Below are 23,457 nucleotides of genomic sequence, written 5' to 3' on the forward strand. Positions count from 1 at the left end.
TTCAACATTGCAGCATTGTGCCAATGCAGAAGAATGAAAAACTGAACCTGACTAGAAAGAAGGAAGCTGTCCAGTTTGTTTTCCCTTGCCTTCAGTGCATGAAATCGCCAAAGGGAAAAGGCAGAAAAGGACGAGAAGAAAGTTCATTTGTACGGATTCTTTTCAGTGTTCTAATCCCCGCAATTGGTTTTAACCTGTAACTACGGACTCCTTGTGCTGAACGGAGGTGGGAGTAACTCTTCACACTCCTAGGCAGGGCACCAGCATGCCTTACTTGGACAGCATGTCAAATCCCATCTCTACTGGGGCCAGTTCTCTGCTTTGAGGCAGTTAAAGGGAGTTCTGGCAATGAAACACATAGGAAGTCAAACACATCTTAGGCCAAAAACAACAAGGAGTCTGGTGGCACCTTAAAGGCCAACAGATTTATTTGGGCATAAGCTTTCGTGAGTAAAAACCTCACTTCGCATCCGAAGAAGTGAGGTTTTTACTCACGAAAGCTTATGCCCAAATAAATCTGTTGGCCTTTAAGGTGCCACCAGACTCCTTGTTGTTTTTGTAGATACAGACTAACACGGCTACCCCCTGATACTATCTTAGGCCAACATTTTCAAAATCGGGTGCCTAATATTAGGCTTCAAAACAAAAGTGGCCCAATGCACCCTAATAGCAAAGGAACAATGAATTTAACCTCCTGCCATTTTTTGACCTTGGGTGAGTTCGGCTGGAGCATCATCAGCCTGACTGGTTTTGGATTTAAGACGTATTCCCTAACCCGGATTTGTTGATTTCTCTCTTTAAAGGGCCTTGTCAGATCAAATTAGTCACAAGAATTCAGGGTTTATGAAAGGCAGCCTTTTACAACATGCATAACTTCATTTCTCGCTCTTTAAAATTTCGGGTGGTGTTTTCGAGTGCCCACGTGATTTAGGAGCACAAGTCACAGCCTTCAGTAAAACTTGTGCTCCTAAATTTCTTAGATGCTTTTAACCCCCCCGTCCCCCTTTGCAATGAATATTTTAAAATACTCCTCTGCAGTGTTTGGAACCCCAACATCGTATCAGGCTAACATAAGAAAGCCATGAAGTGATGCTGATTGAAACTGCTCAGTGTTCGCTGCCCACAGTGCACGGAGGCATTGTTCTTTTGTTGGTACGTTTCGGATACGCCCACTGCTCCAGTAGTCTAACACTGAGAGCAGGAGTAATCCGTTTCCCTGTCTGGGCATGAGGAGGTTTTGCTTCAGCTAACTAGTCAAACTGGAACGAGCAACAGCCTCAAGCAGTGAAACCTTTAGCAGTTTTTGGATGACTTACGTTATCGTTCGGATAGAGGACACGGGAGATGTTCTCAGCCACATTTCTGTCCAAGACGGCTTGAATGTAGTCTCCAACGTTAACTACAAGGGAAGGGTTGAGTCAATGCAAGCGCACGTTGCACAAGAGGCTTGATGGGTTGCACACTGTTAACAGTTAGAGGAATTACAGAAAGATGGGGGAATCAGACAATAAAGCAACACAAGCTTGACTGTCAAAACAGGCGAGTCAGGAGCAGGCCCGGTTACTGGGCTATTCAAACTGGATCCTTCCTCCTTGAGTACCTCCCCCCAGTAACTTCCATTTATAGATGGTTAAATAGTAAGTTCCAGTCCTTGTCCCAGCAGCATTCTATCATCCATGTCATTTCACTACTCTCCCTGGCAGCCCCTCTCCTCTTCCCCCCTCACTGCAAAGCATGCGATCGGCCTCAGATGTGGGGAGATTCAGACAGAAGCGAATACTTCACAGAAGAGGTACTCACAGTCTCGGAGGTTGAAGTCATTAGGTGCCCGAGCAGACCACAGCCGCATGGTGTTGACGGTGTTATTCATGTATCCAGGCACAGGGGTATCATAGGGCAAGGCAAGGACCACCTATTACACAGGGGTTACAGTATGACCTGTGGTGAGCCAGATTTGAAGAAGGTCTTTTATAGAGGAGAGGCTGGAATTAAAGCGTGACTTCCTGCGATATTCCTATTATTCCCAGAAACACAGCACACCCTTAGATGTGTCGGTCAAGGCTACACATGGGGCCGGACCAAAACCACCTGAAGTCAATAAAAGGATTCCCATTGACTTCAAAGCGCAATGGATCAGGCCCATGGAAAGCGTATGTTGAAACGACGTGGAATTCAGAGCCCAATGGCATCAGTAAGTGTCTTTCCACTGACTTCAACAGGCTGTAGATCGGGCCCTTAATAGTCCGTTTGACACCCCACTAAGTATACAAATTATTCGTTATTCAGAACATTATTGGGATTCTCTTGCTAACTTAAAAAAACCTGACAAGGTTGCCATAAAGATATCGTGCTTGAAATGCACAAAAACCGGTTAGAAATAGAGTTAGAAAAGCAAGTCATGGCTAACCAGGTTGAATACTGACCGCTCCTTAAAAGGGAGAATTTGCAATTAGGTCTCCAACGACAGCAATAGGAATCACTCATTTATACCTTAAAAGGGAGGTGTAGAATATATTCTAGAAATATGCTTGGGAACATTGCTCCCTGCCCTTATACACCCATTGCAACCATCTAGATTTTGGAAAGTGCTCGAATGCAGGACACAGGGTTGGGAGGAAGAAGAGGGGGAGTGTTAGTGTTATGGGAAAGCTAATCAGCACTCATCCTCTCCAGCCTGCAAAGAGAAGTTGCTCACACTTCGATCTGAAGATGGGGTGTCTGGGGAACCCCCCCCCCAATTTCCCTGCCAGCTCCACACAGACAGATTGCACTGTCAGCACAGGACACTCCATATGGTATCTGTAGGCTGAGCAGTTACCAGCATGGAGGCCTGGTCACAGGTTTGCCCATTACTAGCTCACTAGATATTTTGCCAGGGTTGTTTGTGCTCAGGGGTGAAGGTGAAGTTTTCCTTCCCACTCCCAGTACTGGTATCAGCCCAGACTGCAAGGCCAGGGCTAGGAGGCGCTTTAAAATGTTTGGTTAATTTCTTTGCAAGGCCAGCCTTCGCTCAGCTGTGGTCTCTTAGATGATTATGGCTCGTTTCCTGTCAGCAACACGAATGTGCTGCATCTTGCAGACTTCTTCTCTGACCACAGTACAGAGCATCAGTTCATTTCCGTGGACATAAACAGCTGAACAAATATGCTGAAGGAAACTATGAACACACACACACACACACGTGTAAGAGAAGAACGCTACTTTACAACCTGCTGAATCTTACTAACTTCCTCCATTTCTACTAATTACATTAAGTAATAAGATTTTTTTTTTTTTAACCTTCATGTAGAGCAGTTTCTAAAGAAATCTTTCCCCACCTCCACTTCCCCCCAGACGTCTACAGCTTCTTCATCTGGTGGCAGGCTGCCACCATATAATTGCCCCACTTTAAACTGGCCATTAAATGCAGGTGGGACGTTCAAAGCTCTGTGGCAGTTTCCACAGACTTTGTATTGAACTCGAAAGAGGATCCCGGGTTAAGGAGGGCCAAGAAGAGCTGCAATAGAATTCAGGAGTAATCACACATCTGTCACGTTGAGCTGCCTTGCAGTTTATGGCAGGAATAAGCCACCAAGATATCGGTGCCACCACAGATTTATCCCAGTTTATATCCTTCCTAAACAGACCCCTCTGCTGGCAAGCCAGTGTCCCTTAAACAACAGCAAAGGAATGACAGGCATCAGTTTTCCTGCACTGGAACTGCAGGAAGTTTTCTTTCAGGATAAAATACTCAAAGTTTCTAGCTTATGAAAAATAAATAAATAAATAATAAGAGGATGCATTTCCTTCTTCAACAGCCCAGGAGTGCCTGTGCACGACCCAGCTCTCGTCAGTACCTGCGTATCGACCCACTTCAGTCCACTCTTGGTGTGTTCCACTCTTCCATAAAAGTGGACAGGCAGCATGTACTCGGGACGGGCTTTCTCCCAGGGGTTGCCGTGTCTAAGCCAGTCGTCGGCTTCTTCCACCTAGAAGGGGGATAGTTAAACAGAACCTTTTTACCCGCATCTTGTGCGAGGCGAAGCAAACGAACTAAATGCCACCGTTTGCACTAAAGCAACAAGGAAACATTTGGGATCGAAGAGGTGATATTTTTAGGGCACGGAATAGAGTGTACATCCAAGTGATTGGATGGAGTTGGAGGGCTCTTAGGGTAAGTCTGTGCTGCAAAGAAAAACGCATGGTGCAGAGACTCAGAGCCCGGGTCAACTGACTGGCTCGTGGGCCTCAGGCTGCAAGGCAAAAACAGCAGCGCCTGGACTCAAACCCAGTGCGTGGGGGGAAGTCTTGGAGCCCAGACACCTACTGCTGTTTTTAGCTCTGCAGACCCAGTCACACAAGCCCGAACCAACTGCCCTGGGCTCAGACTGTGCCCCACAGGTTTCTCTTTGCTAGGAAGCCAGCCCACGAACGTAAAAGTGAATGGGAAGCGTATGAATAAGTTAGAGAAATCTAATAAGTGGACTCAGGGCTGTAATGGGTCAAAGACAACCAGAGAAAAATGCCTCAGTTCTTGCTTCCGATTTAGATACTGGGATGAGGCCTAAAGAGTACAGAGAATTGTGAAGAAGTTACTGAATCCTGGAAAGAATAGGGCTGCTTTTTTGTTCACCGATGGTTTTATCAATATTGAGCACAGTCCTAGAAAATTCGGGGGGGGGGGGGGGTGGTGGTGGGGGGGTGTTTAAAAACAGTCGTGCTTCAGATTATTCCTTGGAGCTGTGTGTTTCTCAGCATTTGATTCATTTCAGAACGGAACAAAAAAAGGGGGGGGGGGTGTTATTTTCCAGTATTAACAGTGGAAGGCAACTCTGCATATCACTGGCCTACTGCCGAAAACTTAATATCAAGGGTAAGTAGACTCAATATATGCGGACAATTGGAACTCACTCATCTTTCATAGAAATAGGGCGTTTGCCACTGTGAAAGGGACATGGCAATTGGGACTCAAAGAATTGGAAGACTAAGGGTATGTCTACACTGGAAACCAAAGCGCTGCCGCGGGAGCGTTCCCACGGCAGCGCTTTGAAGTGTGAATGTGGTCACATGCGAGCGCTAGGAGAGAGCTCTCCCAGCGCTCCTGGTAATACACCTCCACGAGGAGATTCGCTCTGAGTGCTGGGAGCCTGTCTACACGTGCGCTTTAAAGCGCTCAGACTTGCTGCGCTCAAGGGGGTGATTTTTCACCCCCCTGAGCTGGCAAGTTAGAGTGCTATAAAATGTAAGTGTAGACATACCCTGAATTATGCCAGTGTAGTCTCTACACGGTCTTTGTACCTCTGCTAACCTGGGACATGAGAGAAGAGGAAAGGAAGTAGCAGCTATTTTTACATTTTATTTTGGTAAAAAATGTTTAATACAGGGGTGGGGGGACTTTTACCCCTCCCCCCTCATCTCTTAATTGAAGCAAACTCTGGGCAGCAGCAATACGTCTATGCTGCAGGCAACTACCTTAAACACTACAATGCACTAAGGTATTGCAGTATATGGTGGTTATATCAACTGCACATTTCATAGGGTCAGCAAACCCTTCCCTGCTGCGCTGCAGAAGAGCAAGTGTTCTCTCTCACCCCATGGCTGGAGCAAAAGGTCTGGCTGGTCATTCTGTCACATCATGCAGAAGACAAGGGAGCGGCAGTCTTCTACTTAACCTGATCCTCAGCCTGATTAGGTGTCAGTTTTGGTCAGTAAGACAAGAGAGCTACAATCTAATTGTATTATTACTAGTGGCTTTTGCTATTACCCCTCTTCTATATCCTTATCTCTAGCCGTGTAACAAGGTCAGACAGCGCTAGGTCACAGGAGCTCAGTGGCACAGGATGCAGGAAGCAAATAGATACCCAGGGACCTGTTGAAGGGCAATAAGGGGGATAACTTTGGACAAATCTGGGGGAGGCTCTGTCCATGCACTGACTGGCATCTAGGGGACTCTGGATTTATCGTCTTATGTGGACACTCATGGTTTGCTTCACTTCCCCCTCAACTATTGCATTCTTATTTTCCAGTCTACTTCTCCCTTCTGCAGCACTTTCTAGATAATACAGGGTTTGGCAAGCATTCTATAAGGCCATCTCTACAGTTACAGCTGCACCGCACGTGGCGAAGATGCTCTTTGCCAGTGGTTCTCTCGCCGATGTGCCGGTGTAATTTAGGTCGCTCAGTGGGGTGGAATATTCACACCCCTGAGTGACATAAGTTTTTCTGGTATAGGCTGTAGCACAGACATAGCCTAATTAAATGATCAACAAAGACACACACCCCATGCATGATTCCTTAACACATAAGAGGGAGCACTTAACGCATGGGGCAGAGAGTTCTCTTAGGGCTCATCTACACTTAAGATGCTCCAGCAGCGCCGCGGCAGTGCTCCAGCAGAGATGCTCCCTACGCCAATGGGAATAATCCACTTCCCTGAGAGGCAGTAGCTAGGTTGACAGGAGAATTCTCCTGTTGACTTTGCAGTAACTACACTGGGGGTTAGGTTGGTTTAACTGCGTCACTCAGGGGTGTCCTTTTTTCACACCCAAGCAACCTAGTTATACCGACCCAATATCCTAGGTGCAGACCTTAGGCACCCATCTTTCATCGAAAGCCAGTGAAAAGAGGACCTCCATCTTCCATTTATGCCTTTGATAAACTCCTAAAAAGCTATGACTAAGCAGATCCACACCCTGCCTCTTGGCCCTCCCATGGGTCATACTTCAAAGGAAGCCCTCCCAAGAGGTCCCCATCTTAGAAAGCCCTAAACTAAAGGGGTGCTGCAGCCATGGACAGTAAGGGACACACTAGTGCCACGTTCCAGTACCAGATATAGACTGGTCAACAGGTTGCTTATACATACACCAGATGGGATCATCATAAGACCCTTTAAGGCTCAGCCAGGTATGGCTGAGGTGTGTTTAAATGCAGTATTTTACACACAGTGCCTCCTAGTGGCTGAACAGTTTTATACTTTAACATTCCATTACCTCTCCTCCTTTAAGTTCTACGTTCCTATCATTTACACTTTTAAACCTCAAAGACAGCGAGATAGTCTGTTCAATGTATCAGTCCGTTAACGGTCTCTAAATCGTACTGTTTTCTAGTCACATGGCCTGAACGTGTAACGTGGTCATCGGGCTGTCCATTAGTTGCAACGACTGACTGCAGTTCACTTGGAATCCTTGAGAGTTTTTTTGTTCTGCATCGGCCATCTGTAGCGTTTGTTCCTCAACAATCAGAGCAAACCATAGAAGAAGTTGACCGTTTCTGTTGAACTCTTCATTGTTGTTCTCAATCACATGATCTAGGTACAAAATTCTCTCTTTACAACAGCTGGAGTTGTCCATTTTCTCCATTAAATTTGACACAAACACCATCAACAGATTCTAGACCTGGCAGTTCTTGGAGTGATGTCTGTTGCAGAAGTGTTCATAAACTCCCTTAGCCTTTTTATTCAACTTGACTACTCTCTTCACGTCTGTCCACTTTGGAGACGGAACTACTAGTCCAACTTTGGAAAATAATCTGAGTTGTCTTCCCCTCAGGAGTTGTGCTGAATTATATCCAGTAGCTGCTGGGGGTGTCGATCTGTAACTCAGAAGAGCAAGGAATGGATCTTCCTGCAGTAGGATTTTCTTGGCTGTCAGTACAGCTCTCTCAGCCTCTCCATTCACTGGTGGGTAATGTAGGTAATGTAATATGATCAAAATCTTATTTTGTTCAGAAGGACTTGCATTCTGCTGCAGTAAGTTGTGATCTGTTCTCCGTCACAGTTGTTCTGTAATACCGAAGTGAGCAAAAGTGCATTTCAGCTTCTCAATGACACTGCAACATGTTATGTCATTCAAGAATATTCCACAATGACCAGGTAATAATGTCCTCTGAATTTGCATAAATCTGCAGCTAGTCTTTTCCAAGGTCTCTCTGGTAGGGGTGTTTGTACACTGTATGGTTCAGCATTGTCTCAACTTGCTTTGTACTGGATCTCCTCAAGAGTCCAATATCATCAAACTCCCCACTGAGTTCTTCCATCTTTCTCACTAGGCCCATCATGGTCGCCTGGCTGTCTTTGATCACTCACACACTGAATGCAAAGCTTTTGTCTTGGTAAGTTTTTTCTGTGCTGAACTGGCCCATGCAGTTCAGATCCCTCCAGAGAAGTCAGAGCAGCGCCAGATGACTTCAGCTCCAGGAGGGGTTGAAGTTGATTGCAAGTCCCTTCTGAGATGACTGTGATGTCAGTTCCTGAGTCAATTCTGAAGTCAATAATCTTGTCATGAATATTCAGTTTCACTCTCCAGGCAGGCTCCATGTCAGCACAAGCGATAGATCCCAGAAACAATGGCTCTTGATTGTCTGTAAGGAGAGTCAACTCCCTGACTGCTTTGGTGCACGAAACAGTTGCATGAAATACGGACATTTAGCATGTATTACATGGTGTGCCTCTGGCTGGACATGCATCATCTCTTGGGATAGGACTTTTTCCCCAGACCTGGTAGAATTTGTCCCTCTTAGCCTGGGAGTTCTCCCCCCTTGCCTCAGGGGTTTTATGAGAATGACTTAACATTGAAGCTCATTTTCAGTTGCTCTAAGAAGTTTTGCTGTCTCCGCAGCTCAGCCTGCTTTGCTCTCTGTATAGCTGTGGCTCTCCTTTCAACGGTCACTGCTGTGAGAGGTTTTTCCCCTTTCTGTTAACCCAATAACCAGCCTCCATCTGATGGTTTCAGGCTGTGCATTCAATCAGTTGTCAGCCAATGTACGCAGAGCTCTTATGAAACATTCTACATTTCCCCCGGTTCTTGAATTCTCCGATGAAAACATGCTCTTCCATAAAGTATGCATCAAACATAGCCAGAACCCTTTCACGGTCATCTTTACTGAAGTCAGTCACAAAGTCAAAGGATTTAAAGATCTGCTCTGCTTGCTTCCCCGTAGCACAAATTAAAGACGATACCTGTGTTATCTCCAGGTTCACTGTGGCGTTTGTGTGCCATTCATACTCTTGTAAATACAGCTTAGTCTATCCGTTGTGACGGCTTGCTAAAGCTGAAGTTCTCTGGGGCATTGAAGAGTGGCATGTTGATGAGATCCTGCAACCTTTGTTGCTGTTTTCCTTCTATTTGTGTTCTCAGTTTACTCTTGACACCATGTCATGTTCCTGTGCCAGATATGGCCTGGCTACAGAGCTTGTACACACCAGATGAGTTCATCATAAGATGCTTTAAATACATAGGATTAGAGGACAGGACCACGTTAAGACAAAGCAACCAAAGAGTGAGGAACAAAAGTCACCGCCCTGCTGTTTAACTAAAGAAGTTGTAAACTGTGCATGCTGAGGAAGGCAGGTCTGGGTGAGGTTCCTTTAAATAAGGCATTTTACACACTGTGCCACCTAGTGGCTGACCAGTATATACAGGTTAACATTCCATTACAATTGGTTTAATCGTTTGTTCACATGGCTCTTGGATGAGGCTTTGTGGCAGCTGATCTGTAGATGCACAAAGAGTTGCCAAGTTCATTAGCTGGAGAGCCTGATTTCTTTGGGAGAATCCACGCACAGGAGAGTTGGAGAACCACGTTGTTCAGAGATTCGGGGACAGATTGTCAGAACAGAGGCCTGAAGATTTTCTTTAAAAATGCACAGTCTGTGAGCTGATGTGCAAACTGGGCATCTAGAATTCTGTGCGTTCTCCGGCACAAAGCCTGACTTGCATGTCCAGTTATGGTAACTGCACATGAAAATTCAAAGACACTTATACCCACATCAGGCATCTCTAATCTGACCCTTAATGTTCACTTTAAATAAAACTAAAAGACTAGAAGAAGAAACATTTAGGATATCTTTACATGGTTACATTTTTAATTTCATGCAACATCAACCAGTAAAAGGCTTTATTTCAAGTTTTTTAACATCCCAATAACTGCTCATGTTGACAGTCATGGGTTAGCCTGGGCATCTCTGTTTTGTAATCTCTACATTGAACCCTGGTTATCAGTTTGCAAGACCTTCAGTTAATGATTTCCCCAATTTCAACAACTCACTTGCTTAAAAAAAAAAAAAAAAGAAGATGTTGAAAGCCAGGTTTTCCACATCAATTCAAGACCGTACAGCTCCAAATATATCAGAGTATTTTTAGAGCTATAAGAGCACTGGAGCTCCATGAGAGGCAGATGACCATTGACAGAGAAACATTCCTTCTAATATGCTTTCTTCTAGACAAAGATTATTATAATAGTCTAAGACCAGATCAGTTTACAAGATAATTGGTTCCCTGTTTGCTCACCAACTCAACTGGATCTTGTGAGTGTGATGAGACAGGAATAGATTTAATCAGAATTTAAACCTCATCCTGGAGACCTGCTAATGAAGCAGGTTGGCACCTCAATGAAGAAGTGCTGCTAAATGGAAGAATATAGATTAGACACTGCCTTAATGCTGCTGCGTTAGAGCGGTAGAGGAGACAGCAATTACATACAGGTCATAGGAGTAGAGGACAAGGCCATGTTCAGACAAAGCAACCAAAGAGTGAGGAAGAAAAATCGTTGCCCTGCTGTTTAACTAGCAGCTCTTTAATAGGAAAGAAGTTATAAACTGCACGCTGAGGACGGCTGGCTGTTCATACAATTAGTCACTGCTCCCTTTCCATGAGTCAGATGGAATTCTGTATAATCAACTGCAGGGCGGATAAGAGGCCAGGCCAAACGTGAAATGTTGACTAGACTTTAAAATAAATATATATTTACACACAAATGTATACAAATTTTCCAGGGCCATTAGAAGAGCTGGATACCACAGATTTATGCTAATAAAGGAGAGTTTCAGATTACAGCTCCAGGTGAAAGCTTAACACACAAGAAACAGGAAGACTGGAGCACTGCAGCTGGCAGAGGACAGCTAGGCCTGTCACAAAGAAAGGACTTTCCCACTTTGCAAAGAGCCAGAAGCCAGGACCCATAACCCAAAGGATTGAAGTCGTCCCCTGATAAGAATGGGCACCTTTGAGCTCAGGAGCCAGGAAAGAACCTCCTTTCTTGGGGGATGGGTGGGATTGGCCTGGGTCTTTCAATCTCTAACCTCCATCACCTCATTTCCACTCAGGCCAGCACTCACTGATATTTTGTCCCTGCAAGTGCATCTTCCTTTCTCCCCACCTCAGCTTTCTCCTTTATGGGGTAAAAAGAAAGGGGGGCTTCTCTGTCTGAGAGACCCAAGAATCTTCTCCTTTCCCTCCTTGTGGCCCTGGGTCATCCCAATCCTTCTGTTGGGGGGTCAGTTGATGCTGCTCTTCCGCCATGTAAAAGTAACCCTTCCCCTGCCCCAGGCAGAGGTGCACTGCCCTTATCACTCTTCCAATTCCACTGCCCAATGAGCACGAGACACCAAATTCAATCCCAGCATGGGTGGGTGCAGCTTCCAGTGAGGTCAATGAGATTTAGGCCTTTTTATATTATGGCTCAATTTAGCCCCAGGACTATAAATGGCTTCTCCAGCATGGCAGTGCCACAATTAGGCATCTTCCCTTGGTGCCGTTCCTCACCGCACGCTACTAACCAAACCCCACAGTTTACAGCTACACATTGGCATCTAACTGCACTTTAACTGCGGTGTGCGCACAGGTTTCAAATATGGGCAAAATAAACGAGCCATTTATTATTCAAATACTGCAAAGTTCAACAAGGAAGCGTCTTTTGTCAGCCCGGAGTATAATTTTAGAGCAGCGAGGCAGGAACACCTCAGTCTGGCCAGTCGCTGCTGCACAGAGGATTCATTTGGGTGAACTCAAAGGGCCCATTGTTTCTCCGTGCAACACAGCTATGCCAAGATATGCTGTAAACAGATTAGTATTCTGCAAGCACCAACAAGTCAACATTACCAACCTACAATACTGGTGTCCAAATAGAATTGCATTTGTCATTTTCTAAACCGTTTCATGCTTTTTGGGCCAACCCTGCATAACAGAGAGAAGGCGGGTTACGTGGCTAGGGTACTGGACGGGACTCAGGAGACCTGGCTTCATGTCCTGGCTCTGCCATGGACTCCTTGTGACCTTGGGCAAGTCATTTAATCCCTCTGTGCTCCAGCACCCCATCTGTCAAACAGGGATGGTACTTCCTTTCTGCCACCCTTACAGCTTTAGATATACAAGGCAGACAAACTCTTCAGGGCAGTGACTGTCTTACTGGGCGTGTCTCCATGCCATGCCTATTACAATGAGGCCTGTTACAACTGGGCCTACAAATTTACCCCGACTCTAAACTCAACTGCTAAGAGCGAGTGAATGTTCATAAATTGTCACAATGACCTATATAAAATTGTTTAAAAGAAGGATGCAAAAAGGAGACAAAAAAACCAGATGTAATTTAGAAAGGTTTTTACTAATGCCACTCAAGGACTGTTAAAATTATAACTGGTAAGGTTAAAAAAAAAAAAAAATCCCCAAACTAGTGTGTTAAAAATTAGGCCTATTGGTGAACAAAGTAAAGAGGATGGAGTATTCCAGCCACCACTCCGTTTAGGGGCTCTCACAACGAGAAGACTATTAGGAAAAATTAGTAAAAGCAACAGCTGTCTGCCAACAAACACTGCAGCAAGCCTTATCATGGCTGTCACCCACACCATCCCCTGGGACCTTGGACCTTCTTTGTCCTAATTCTGAGAGATGTCCTGATCAGACCAGGCCACAGAGAAGGCCCCAGATGACGTTGTCGCTGGCTAAATTCCAACCACAGCCTGGGATGTGAGACTTTGTCCCCTTTTCCCTTCAGTGTGTCCTTTTCCTTCCCCACCTTATTTTCTTTCTCTCTCTCTCTCTCTCTCTCTCTCTCTCCCCTTTTGCCTTCTGTTTACTAAGAGTCTAGCTTAGCCAGCCAAGACTGCGTATTTTACAACATTGCTGTAAGCATATGACCAGAGTGGCAACTAAAAGCAATGCCATAAACATGTTTGCCCATGTTTGGAGGGGCTGATAAGTCTTCAGGGCCTGTGTTTTTCCAGCAGGGAGACTGCAAGTGAAAGTCAACGTCAGAGCCAGAAGCTTCATTTTCTATCTTGGCTGTTCTTTTCTTTCCCCTTTTGTGTTTGTTTTGTCTCATCTTCCAGGAGACTGGATTGGGCTTTAAACAGCAAGGACAGCTCCAGCCCATCTCAACAAACTTGTTTCTTCACCAAAAAGGACAGTTACTATCTAAGACTTTGTCAAACAAAAGTGGGACGGGTTTATTTCTTTTTAAAAAAACTTCTCTAGCTAAAGGAAACAAGGGATGTTATTAAAATGAAAGCCTTATTTAATACTTGACATTTCAAGTGATTTATCTTTAGTAAAAGGTTATAAGGATTTTTAATGGCATGTTTGCCATGGTACTAAGTGGGCTGAGGTCCCTGAATACCAAACCCTGAACCTAGTTCCAAACAGGTTAATTTTGGACAACGACTAGGTTATGTTAATACCTTTGACCCTGGCCCAAATATTCCATCTATATCAATGCAACAGGCCCTGATTTCAGTCAGGGCCCCTACAAACTACTGTAATACCAACCCCACGCTCCCCAGCAAGCTAGATTTAAAAGCGGTCGTAAGCTCCCTGAATTCCATCACATTTTGGTGGGACAGGCTGGAATCTAAGGTAGCTTCATTTAGGTTTTAAATAGTGACTGAATGATTCAGGTATTAAAATTTAATATCAAAATAACCACCACCCAGGCTTCTGACTTTTTTTTTTATGTTTGCCTCAGTGGTCAGTGAGCAGCTGCTATTTGTATTGACACCACGGCTTCAACATTGTACTACTGTCGGGAGAAGCAAGGGGAGGCACTTTGAAATCACTGGAGAAGCAATTTGGTTAGATGATTCTGAAAAAAGTGTGTGTGTGTGTGTGTGTGATTTTGATATGCTGAAATTCCAAGCATCCCAGCCTGTCCCCTGGCTACCATTAAATACATCCTGCAAACTCACCTTGTTAAGCAGCTGAAACTTTAATAATTCTACATTAAGCACATGTTTTTGCAACAGTAGAAACGTCAAATTTAGCATTTTTTTCTAAAGGCTTGAGATCCTGTACACTAGCCATCTAATGTAACAGCCTGGAGTGCGGCCTGACAATGCATCAGGTTAAATAACTACAGACACAAGGGCAGGCACACTTCGGTTTTGGTCCACTGAGGCATTATGTGGTGGCTGCAGAGGGGTGGGTAGAAAGGATTCTCTCTGTCTTGACATGGAAATGGAAGAAAGAGGCAACATAACCCCATCCCCACCCAACCATCACAAATAGTTTTGTTTGTGTGGGTTTTTTTTTTTTTGGGGGGGGGGGGGGGAGGAGGGTATTTTGCTGGAGGAATGACCCTCTCTTTCCCCATGTTACAAGCAAGAGTAACTCATGTTTTAGGATTTAAGGCATACTTATCAATAAGCCAATTGCAGGGGGCGGGATTTAGAAGAGCTTTTACAGGGGATGGGGAATACCACCTTCCCCCTCGCAAAAAAAAAATAAAATAAAATAAAATTAAAAAAAAAAAAAAAAAAAAATCACATTTCAGACTTTCAGGGCATGTTTCTCCAGTTAATAGAATGCTGCATCTTGTATTGAAGAACTTCACTGCCTACATTAATCTAACCCAAGAGATCTAAAGTACTCAGACTTGGACAACACGTGATAAACTGGACAAAACATCTCAAGTGACCCATGCCCCCAGTGGCGGTGTTTAAAGGACGCATTCTTTTCTTCTAAAAGGAGGGGAGGGAAGCAGCAGGGTTCTGCTTATGTGTACCTGCCATCCATCTCGGATCTTCTGGTTGAAGATTCCATATTCGTATCGGATGCCATACCCATATGCAGCAAGCCCAAGTGTCGCCATTGAGTCAAGGAAGCAGGCTGTTAAGGACAGACAATTTAGGAACATATTTAGCGATGTTTCCCATGATGTTTTCATCAGCCCCCAAAAGCAACAAGCTTACAAAGCATCACAAATATAAAAACCACAGAGCTCCCAACTGCGCGCGAAGCTGAATGGTACATTGACACAGCATGCATATGCAGGCCTGGCTTAGAGACCATCAGTCAATCTCTGTTCCATTCCACGTCTTCCCATTGCTCTAACTCCTTGTCTGCATAACACGCATCACCACATACCGCCTCCCACATTGTGTATATGGCTCCAACTCCATGCCTGCCACACCACACGTACCACCTCCCATGCTACGGAACCAAGTACTTGGAGGACTAAACACACACCGGTTGAAAGCAGGTGTGGATGGGAGTCAAGATACAGCTGGCCTTGGAGAGCGTTCTGAGTAGACAATGAAGCCCAAGGTTGATCTGATACTCAAGCAACTGAGGATCATCACCGGGGTCTGGAAGTCAGCCCTGCTTCCTTTTCCATCAGACCCATATGCAATACTGCACCAATACGAGCCAAGAGTATTCTAGTCTGTCCCTCCCTCCCCCGAGATGCACCTTCCTCCAAAACAGTCCTGTGCTACAGACAGCATTTGCAGGGCCACTGGTTCGACTATAGCAAAGTCATATATCTGCATGTCTCTTATCCTATTATTCAGCCAGTGTCTCTACTTTCTGGAGTCAACATTTTGCAAGTTACAATTAGTGCCTGGCTGAAGAGAGGAGATAGTGAGCTTCTGTGAAGGAGAGGCCAGACTGAAGATGACAGGTGGAGTCCAAGAGTGAAACAGACTATATCTAAACTATTTGGCTGACAGCTTAGTGAATGAAAGGAAATCATTTTTATTAGGGGAGGGGTGTGAGGGAAAGGCAGGGAGATCACCTAGATGGGACAAATTAGTGCCCTACATATTAAACTCATTTTCCTACCACCAGCATTGTCCACAACGTTCATGCTACAAGGTGGCATGAGTATTTAATTTACACTTATAATTAGGTGGTTATGTGCTGAGACTGCTCCTTATTATGCTAGTTGGGATGACTATGGTGTTACCTTGTCTCTCCTTGGTTGTATCTGCTTGTGGTGTCTCGTCAACGGCTAAGACTGAAAGCGCTTCAGGGCAAGGACTGTCCTTGTACTATAAGTGTGCTAGCACCAGTCACACCGGGGCCCTGGTTGGAGCCTAAGTACTACCACAATGCAGGCAGACAAGTGCTCCTAGCGTTCATGGGAAGAATGCCAATATGGACTGAACTGCTTGGTATGTTCTCAAATCATAACATCCCGGAAGCTCACTTACCAGCCAGTCTTCCAAGACCTCCGTTGCCAAGGCCAGCATCCTCTTCAATGTCCTCCAGCTCTTCTATATCCAGCCCTAGCTAAATATACACAGAAGAGAGATGAGCTCTGGTGCTCTTGAACCGTGTGACAGAATGAACATTTACAACATCCACTCTGCCACGAGGGAGCAGGAGAAACATAGGAGCGAAGATGCAAACAGAGCTATTAGAAAGAACCTATCTACAAGGAGCTCTGAACACAATTCATTCAGCACTGCCACATCATCCCTTGTTCCTATCCTGGCAGGCAGGTGCTGAAGAAGGAACTTGTTTATTGGAGTCCAAGCTTAACCAGACTCCTCTCTGCAGCTGCAACAGTGAATTTCCCCCAAAGCACCTTTGCTGCCCTACCCATTCCAGGCACTGTGGACAATAGCAATGTAAGCCCCTCAACCCCAGCCCACTTGCACTTTCTGTTCTTGAACTAAGGAACTGACTTATATAGCACCTTTCATCTGAACATGCTCATCAAAACTTCACAATATAGAAGAGAAACATTTCGCCCACCGGTGAAACACAGCTACTTTTGGAGGATGGTAACCACCTATAACAAGAACACTACACAAGAGTTCAGGATGTTAAATGAATAGCTTATCCACCTGAAGCTACTAGGGTAACGGAGCATGAAAAGCATCAATACTTCATTGGTTGTTAGCCAGGGCACCAGGGCTAACACACTTATTCTTCCAAAGAGTGCCAGAGAATTTTTATGATCTTCAGCTGTCAGGACATCGGCCTTAGATCTCATTCAAAAGACAGTGCTTCCAGAAGCACAGTGCCCCCTCACACCTGGTTGTGGCATTGCTTTATTTCTGGCAGTATAGTCTATGTGACACATACTACTTTACAATTTTTGCAAAGGTTTCCCATCCAAATACAGACCAAATCTGATCCTGCATTGCTTAGATCTAACAAGGTAACCACTCAACTCATGGTACATACTAAGAAGTAGTTTTAGGACACTGGAACTGCATTCTAACATGGAAATTTGCTAGGCATTTTGGGGTAGATAAGTTGCTGTGCTACATATAGAAAATTTTTGAAAATGCTGTACTCTGTATGAAAACTCTGAAAGACTTTATGCCACATGAAACTAGGCCTAGCAATCTATGGGGCAGGGACCTAGCATTTGCACTAGATTACAGTTATATTTCAGCATTACATTTTACAAAGAGACTTCTTTAGATACTATAGAAAATCTATTTAAGTTAGCACCTACTGCTAGTTAAATTATTAAATTTTTAGTTATTGAGAAAAAAATCTAAAGAATATTTTATAAAATTATTACTCAGTTCATACCAATAATCATCAAGTACCAAGGCTGAAAATTTCCCAGAATAAAACCTTACAGGCCCTATCATCCATGTAACAAAAAAACACATTGAAACAATATCTTCTCCAATCAACTAGAACAGTACATTCCAGTAACTCCAGAGGTACATTAACATAAGATGTACTTGAACAAAGAATCTAAACACATTCCTCTTTGAAAACAAATCCTGCACCTTACTGCTATTCTCTCTGTAGTGTGAAAGAGTGAAGTATAAGTGAAAAATTCAGAAATAAATATGTTTCAAAAGGAGAGCCATTTGTTTGAAGGATCTCTCTCCTGCTGTGTAACTGCTTAAAAATGCCACACACTAGAGAGCATATACTGTTAACAAGAGTACAAGGACAGTGAAGGGCAGAATGGAATAAAGCCACTTTCAAAACTTTGGAACGACAGTAGCGGTCGTACAATGATGAATGGTGGAACAAAGCCAAGTCATGAGTGGGTTTGCATTAGTCATCTCAAGCCCATCCTAAATGTTTTAGTTTTATGCCACTCTTCACTATTGATTCTATATAGAACCATCTAATGGACAAGTTTCTGTTTTTCCAAAGTTTAATAGTCTGATTTAGGGCCTGGATTTTCAGATATGCTGAGAACCCAAGACTTCCACTGACCTCAGTTAGAACTGAGAGAACTCTGTACCTCTGAGAATCAGGACCACAGAATTTTGAGACTCCAGCAAGTTGTGACATTAAGTGGATTCCATCTCTTTAGTATTAGGATTTACATGTCCATGGTATCAGAGCATATGTTTTACATACACTGCTGTACCTGGGTACTACATTTTCAGGTAGAATACAGGCTGATTGTTTATTGGCTGATTTTAAGATCACTTTCTGTATCACATGGGATCACCACCACAAGTATGAGTAACACTGCTAACTGCAGACCAAAGATAACCTTGGTCCACCGGAGCGGATGGAGTTATGCCTCCTTACACCAGGGAGGAACTTGGCCCAAAGTCTTGGAATATTATGCTCAAAACACAGACTAATGTAATGTTAAGATTTGAAGCTCTGGTAGTAATAAATCAATATACAGCAGGCCTCCGTTTTACTAAACCACCATGAGTCACTCTGGATTTAGAGAGCACTTAATAGTTTACATACATGCTCGTTAGCTAAGAAGTAACTATTGTACGCCACCTACTCTGCGACCAGCCCACAAGCCTCAGACAGCAGTGACAAGTAACATTTCTGTTCCTGTTAAAAGGGGAAGTTGAATTTTACCCCGAGGTTTATTCTGATGCTGAAATTTTGTAAATGCAGTAACATCCTGTCAACCAATGGTGCCAAAAGCAAAGACGTTTCCTTCTGTAGCCAACCCACTGAACACCCAGTCAGTTAACATTCTTCCAAGACCTTTACTTTGGCCATTTAAAACTGTGTCGATCAATTGAATTCTTGGTCTACAATATTCTCCACCCCCTGCAAAAAAACAAACAAACCAACCCTAGTGACTAAATATTCGTCAGCTAAACCATAATATAAACACACCTACCTGATAAATTGCCTCATCACAAGCATTCTGCAATCCAAGGTTTATCATGGTGTTCTGTAAGGTACGGCCCATATAAAATTCTAGAGAGAGATAGTAAACTCTCTGAAACAAAGAAAAAGGAAAACAGATCTTACTGAAACGTAGAAACAGTCTCCTCAAAAATGTTCAAGATCTAGAAACATTATTTTGGCATCTTCTAAATCCAAGAGTAATAAAACCAGCTTATATCATCATCAATCAGGAGTACTCTTAAGTCTTTATTAAGGTAACACCTTGAATAGAAAATCCTGATTATTAGCTGATGCCTTGATTTAAAATAAGCACGGCTTATGAATTTTTAAAGCCACTTTGGGCAGAGGGTAAGGGATCCTAACCCACTGATTTCACTTTAAAAAAAAGGCATTTTCAGCCTTTAGGATTGTAGAGATAACCCCACACAGCACTCTCTTCCTGAGTCTGCAGACAGACCGCTTCAGGCCTTTTGCTAATATGCTGTACATGTAACCAAAGGAAAGGCTGGAACTAGGGTGGATGCTGGGAAAAAAAAAATTATAAAGCATGCCATGTAACAACATGGAGGAAAGGCCTAACAACTTCCAACCCTGTGTTTTACAGCCTCACTGCTATTTTTAAACAATTAATGCTCACACAGGGAGAGGAGAGGGGCCTGGTAGGTCCAGGGGTGGAAGAGGTTGAGTTTTGTTTGAACAAGGTATCAGAACTCCTCCAAGAGCCTTAACCTGTGACCGACAGTTTCATTGTATCAATGAGAGATATGCATGTTCAGGTCAAGGGCAGCATGTGGCCCCATGTCTATTTATGAAACAGAGTTAAAACGTAAATGAAGCAGCCCTTTCAAATTAAACCAGGCTTTAAAAACGCCAAACAAGTGACCAGACTCCAGTGCACAGAGTGCTTTTAAGAGCTACTCCTGCTTCCTGAACAAAACATCTAGATATAATCTCCCTTGATGCAAACAGTCTAAATAATACAAGTCTTTGTTCCCTGAAATTTAATTTCCTCCGAGGCTTGTTATTTTTATTGCAGTCGTGCTAAGAGACTCTAGTCCGGGATCATGGCTCTACGGTGCTAGGTGCTGCACAAAATGACTCAGACTTGTCCCCCTGCCCCAGAGAGCTCACAATCTAGGACTGTAACAGTATGCAACAGGTGGGAGGCAAGGTAACAGTAAAGACAAGTACATTTGCATAACTGGTCACAGTGGTCACAGCTTCATGCCACTCGAGCCAATGCCTGCTAGTGATCTGTGAGCATCACAGCAGAGGTTGGGTTTAAGGAGGGATTTAGAAGAGGAGAAGGTGGCAGCTTTGTGAATTTTGACAGGGGGTTCCTTCCACATGTAAGCCACGGAGTGGGAAAGAGCACAAAGGCGCGTGTCGAAAAAGCAGACATATGAGAAATCATCATTGGCTGAGCAAAGGTGGGGTCAGCCTTGTGATACATAATTAGACTGGATAGATTGGGAGGGGCTTTCAAATGAAGTCACAAACAGGATTACTGTTTAATCCACTAGCAAGTGCAGTTCTGTGTTCAGTATAAACCAAAGTGGACAAGCAATGACCCTAGAGGAATGTTAAGCCAATTCACTTGAGACTGCTTGACCTTTTTACTTCAGTCCCTTCCTTCTCAGAGGAGCCCGAGGGCTCAGAAGATGGACATGTCACACTTGGTCATGTGATACATGAGTTCTCATCCTCCTCCGCTACATTTGATCCAACAATGCTCCTAGTTCCCACAAGTACCTAAAGTCCCTGGGTCTCCATGAAGAACATGTATGCTGCTAAAAGCCTTATCTACTCTAGAAAATTTTGAATGATAGGGCCTGGGTTTTCCTAGAAAAAAATGCCATCTGTATGTGCAATGCTGCAGACCACAGGAAGCACTACACAAGTCTCTTGAGATATGACAGTTGTCTATTATCTTTTCAATTCTGGTTACACATGTTCTGCACTTTTTGGTTTCTTATTGCCACATTATAAGGATCAGAGTTAAGAAATATAGCCAGGGAGTAAGAAAGATGTACTTGGGCTTGGCTGTCTTCTTCAGTTGAAGTTCAGAGCAATATAAGAAAGTGAGAGTTTATATATAAACAATTGTGAACCATGGCTAACACGACACTTTCACAACAGTTATAAAAAGAGGCTCCTTATACTTTTGCAATGGCTCCTGTAAAGTATTCCAAAAATGCTCAAAGAAAGTTTTAAACTCTAGTACTATAGCACGTACCGCTTTGAAGTTCTGTCACTGCCAATTAGTTTTGCTTTTATTTTGAGCACAATTGTCAGCTAGACTCTGGCCTTTTTGATCCCTTAAACTAATTTACCCTAAAAGGGTTTCCAGATATTTGTTGGAAGACCAGACCCATTGGACAATACAAAAGGGGGCGGGAATACACAGGAAGAAATGCTGCGGTACAATACAGCAAACCACTTTCTTTCCAAGCGTTGGAGATCGGTGTTTGCAGCCAAGTTTTGTTCAACTGGCAAAACAAGTAAAAGTGGCCTAGTTTGTTTAAATCCAGCTCCTGGAATCAGGAAGCAGATCACTTCTCTCCCTAAAAACATCTAGTTCCAGCTGAATGCAAAGCAAGAGCAAGGAGCGATTTAGCAAGGTTTGCTCATGAGGGGTTTAAGATAGGACAGTAATGCCTCCTCCTAATCGCCAGCATCTACTCAGGGCTGCCCCTGTGCCAGACATGAAGTAGCCTCCCCACTCCTGAACCTTGGAGGGTCTTGAGCATGAACACAGGCACCCCTGGCTTGAAGTGGTTTCCATCATATACAGGTTTTGCAGTTTCAGTCGATGGCTCTCGGCCCCTCACTAGACAAGTTGTTCCAGCACTCTGGATGTTGAGGCAGAAGCTACCCACCCTTCCCATAATTTGAGGGATTTATACAGCTGTCCCCCGACTTGGGGACCTGCCCAAGGAAGTGGTCCCAAACTCACGGTGCCTTCCCCCTCCCCACTGTGCCCTGGGTACCTTGCACACCAATATGCTCCCCTTGGCCCTTAGCTACCCACCTACTGAATGGCCCTCCCTGGTGCACATCTGGGACTCGTGTACCCCTGGTAATCCTGGACTGGGTTCCCTGAACCTTGGGGACCTACTCGCCAGCAGACCCAGTGCACCCCCCTCCCCCAACATTGTGCTTCCCCAGCTCACCTTGGGGTCCTTCTCGTAGTAGTACTGCTGGGTGCGGATCCACCTGCCCACCAAGTGGTCGCGCACGGTGTGCGCCAGGGCGAAGTAGTAGTCACGGGTGGTGGCCACATTGCGGTCCTTGACCAGGGTGAAGTGCAGGTGCCGGTTGAAGCCCTTCTTCAGCTCGGCCACATTCTCCACCCCCACTATGCCACGGATGCTGATCTGCTTCCTCTTCTCCTGGTCGGTCAGTGGGCGCGACATCTCTGCAGGCCCGGGGCTGCGGGGGGGGTAGGACACAGGCTCAGCCCCGACTGCTCCCCTCCTTAGGGTACACTCAGCTGGCTGGGAAAGGGGGCCCGGGGGGGGTGTCTCTCACCCACCCCACGGGGGCTGGAGATGGGCTCCCTCGCCACCCCGCAGGGGAAGGACTGGGTGATCCAGGGAGGGGACCCCTCCCTCTGCCCCGCCTATAAATGGGGGGCGCACCTGGGGATAGAAAAGGGCAGGGCTGGATGGTGTGTGGGGACCCCCACCCCTCCAAGGGGTGCACGCAGGGTGCTTGGGGGGGGGGGCGACCCCATCCATAAACAGGGTGTGGGGCTGTGGGGACAGGGAGGGGCCCCCTTTCCCCCACGGGGCGGGTCCCAGCTCTCCCCGCAGCCCAGGGCGCCCCCCGGGGGGATGCTCAGCGAGCAGCAGGCGGCCACCTACCCGGTCTCGGGGCGGCTGCTCACGCGCCTGCCGGGGCTCGGGGAGCAGCAGCAGCGGCGGAGGCGGCCCGCCCGCCGGTATTTATAGCCCGCGGTTGGCGGAGGCGCTGGGAGCGGCGTGGGCAGCAGCCACTCGCGGCCGGGGCTGGCGGGTTCCTCTCCCGGGGGCTGGCACCGCGGCCAGCGGAGCGGGGCGGGACAGCGGAGAACCCCGCCCCCGCCTGCACCCTGCACAGACACACGCTGGGCTCTGGTGTGTGTTGGCTGAAGGACCCCGGGGCTGGAAAGGGGGGAGGGGAGCGGTGGCCTGTTTGCAAGGCCTTAGCCGCACCTCGGAGCCTGCTCGGTGGCTTTTGTGGTGGGGTGGCTGGGAAGAGAGAGGCAGAATCGGGGGGGCGGACAAACTCCGCGGCAGCAGCCTCGGCTGTGGACTTTTGCTCCCTGGAACAATAACAAACTTGCAGCCTGGTGAAGCGCTCCCTTCAAGGAGCTCTTCGCAAACAGTTCAGTGCACAGCCTCCCTGGAGCACA

At 45.5% G+C, this 23,457-nt stretch overlaps 1 protein-coding gene across 2 annotated transcripts in view; it reads right to left on the minus strand.

Annotated features, from left to right (window-relative positions):
* Positions 1-23,088, minus strand: part of PYGL (glycogen phosphorylase L) — a 40,998-nt gene extending 17,910 nt beyond the window's left edge. Inside the window, exons 1-8 of one of the 2 annotated variants that reach the window (XM_034767840.1) lie at positions 22,928-23,088; positions 22,235-22,493; positions 19,051-19,152; positions 16,178-16,256; positions 14,749-14,852; positions 3,837-3,968; positions 1,801-1,912; positions 1,317-1,399 (exon numbers count right to left, since the gene is read on the minus strand). In XM_034767840.1, the coding sequence (XP_034623731.1) occupies positions 1,317-1,399; positions 1,801-1,912; positions 3,837-3,968; positions 14,749-14,852; positions 16,178-16,256; positions 19,051-19,152; positions 22,235-22,477 (855 nt within the window). In that variant the 5' untranslated portion in view covers positions 22,478-22,493; positions 22,928-23,088. Of the gene's footprint in view, positions 1-1,316; positions 1,400-1,800; positions 1,913-3,836; positions 3,969-14,748; positions 14,853-16,177; positions 16,257-19,050; positions 19,153-22,234; positions 22,494-22,927 lie in introns of those variants that run through there. The other variant, XM_034767841.1, reaches the window with a different exon arrangement.
* Positions 23,089-23,457: the final 369 nt, after the last annotated feature.

This window comes from Trachemys scripta, chromosome 4, assembly GCF_013100865.1.
Source record: "Trachemys scripta elegans isolate TJP31775 chromosome 4, CAS_Tse_1.0, whole genome shotgun sequence".
Lineage (NCBI taxonomy): Eukaryota > Metazoa > Chordata > Testudines > Emydidae > Trachemys > Trachemys scripta.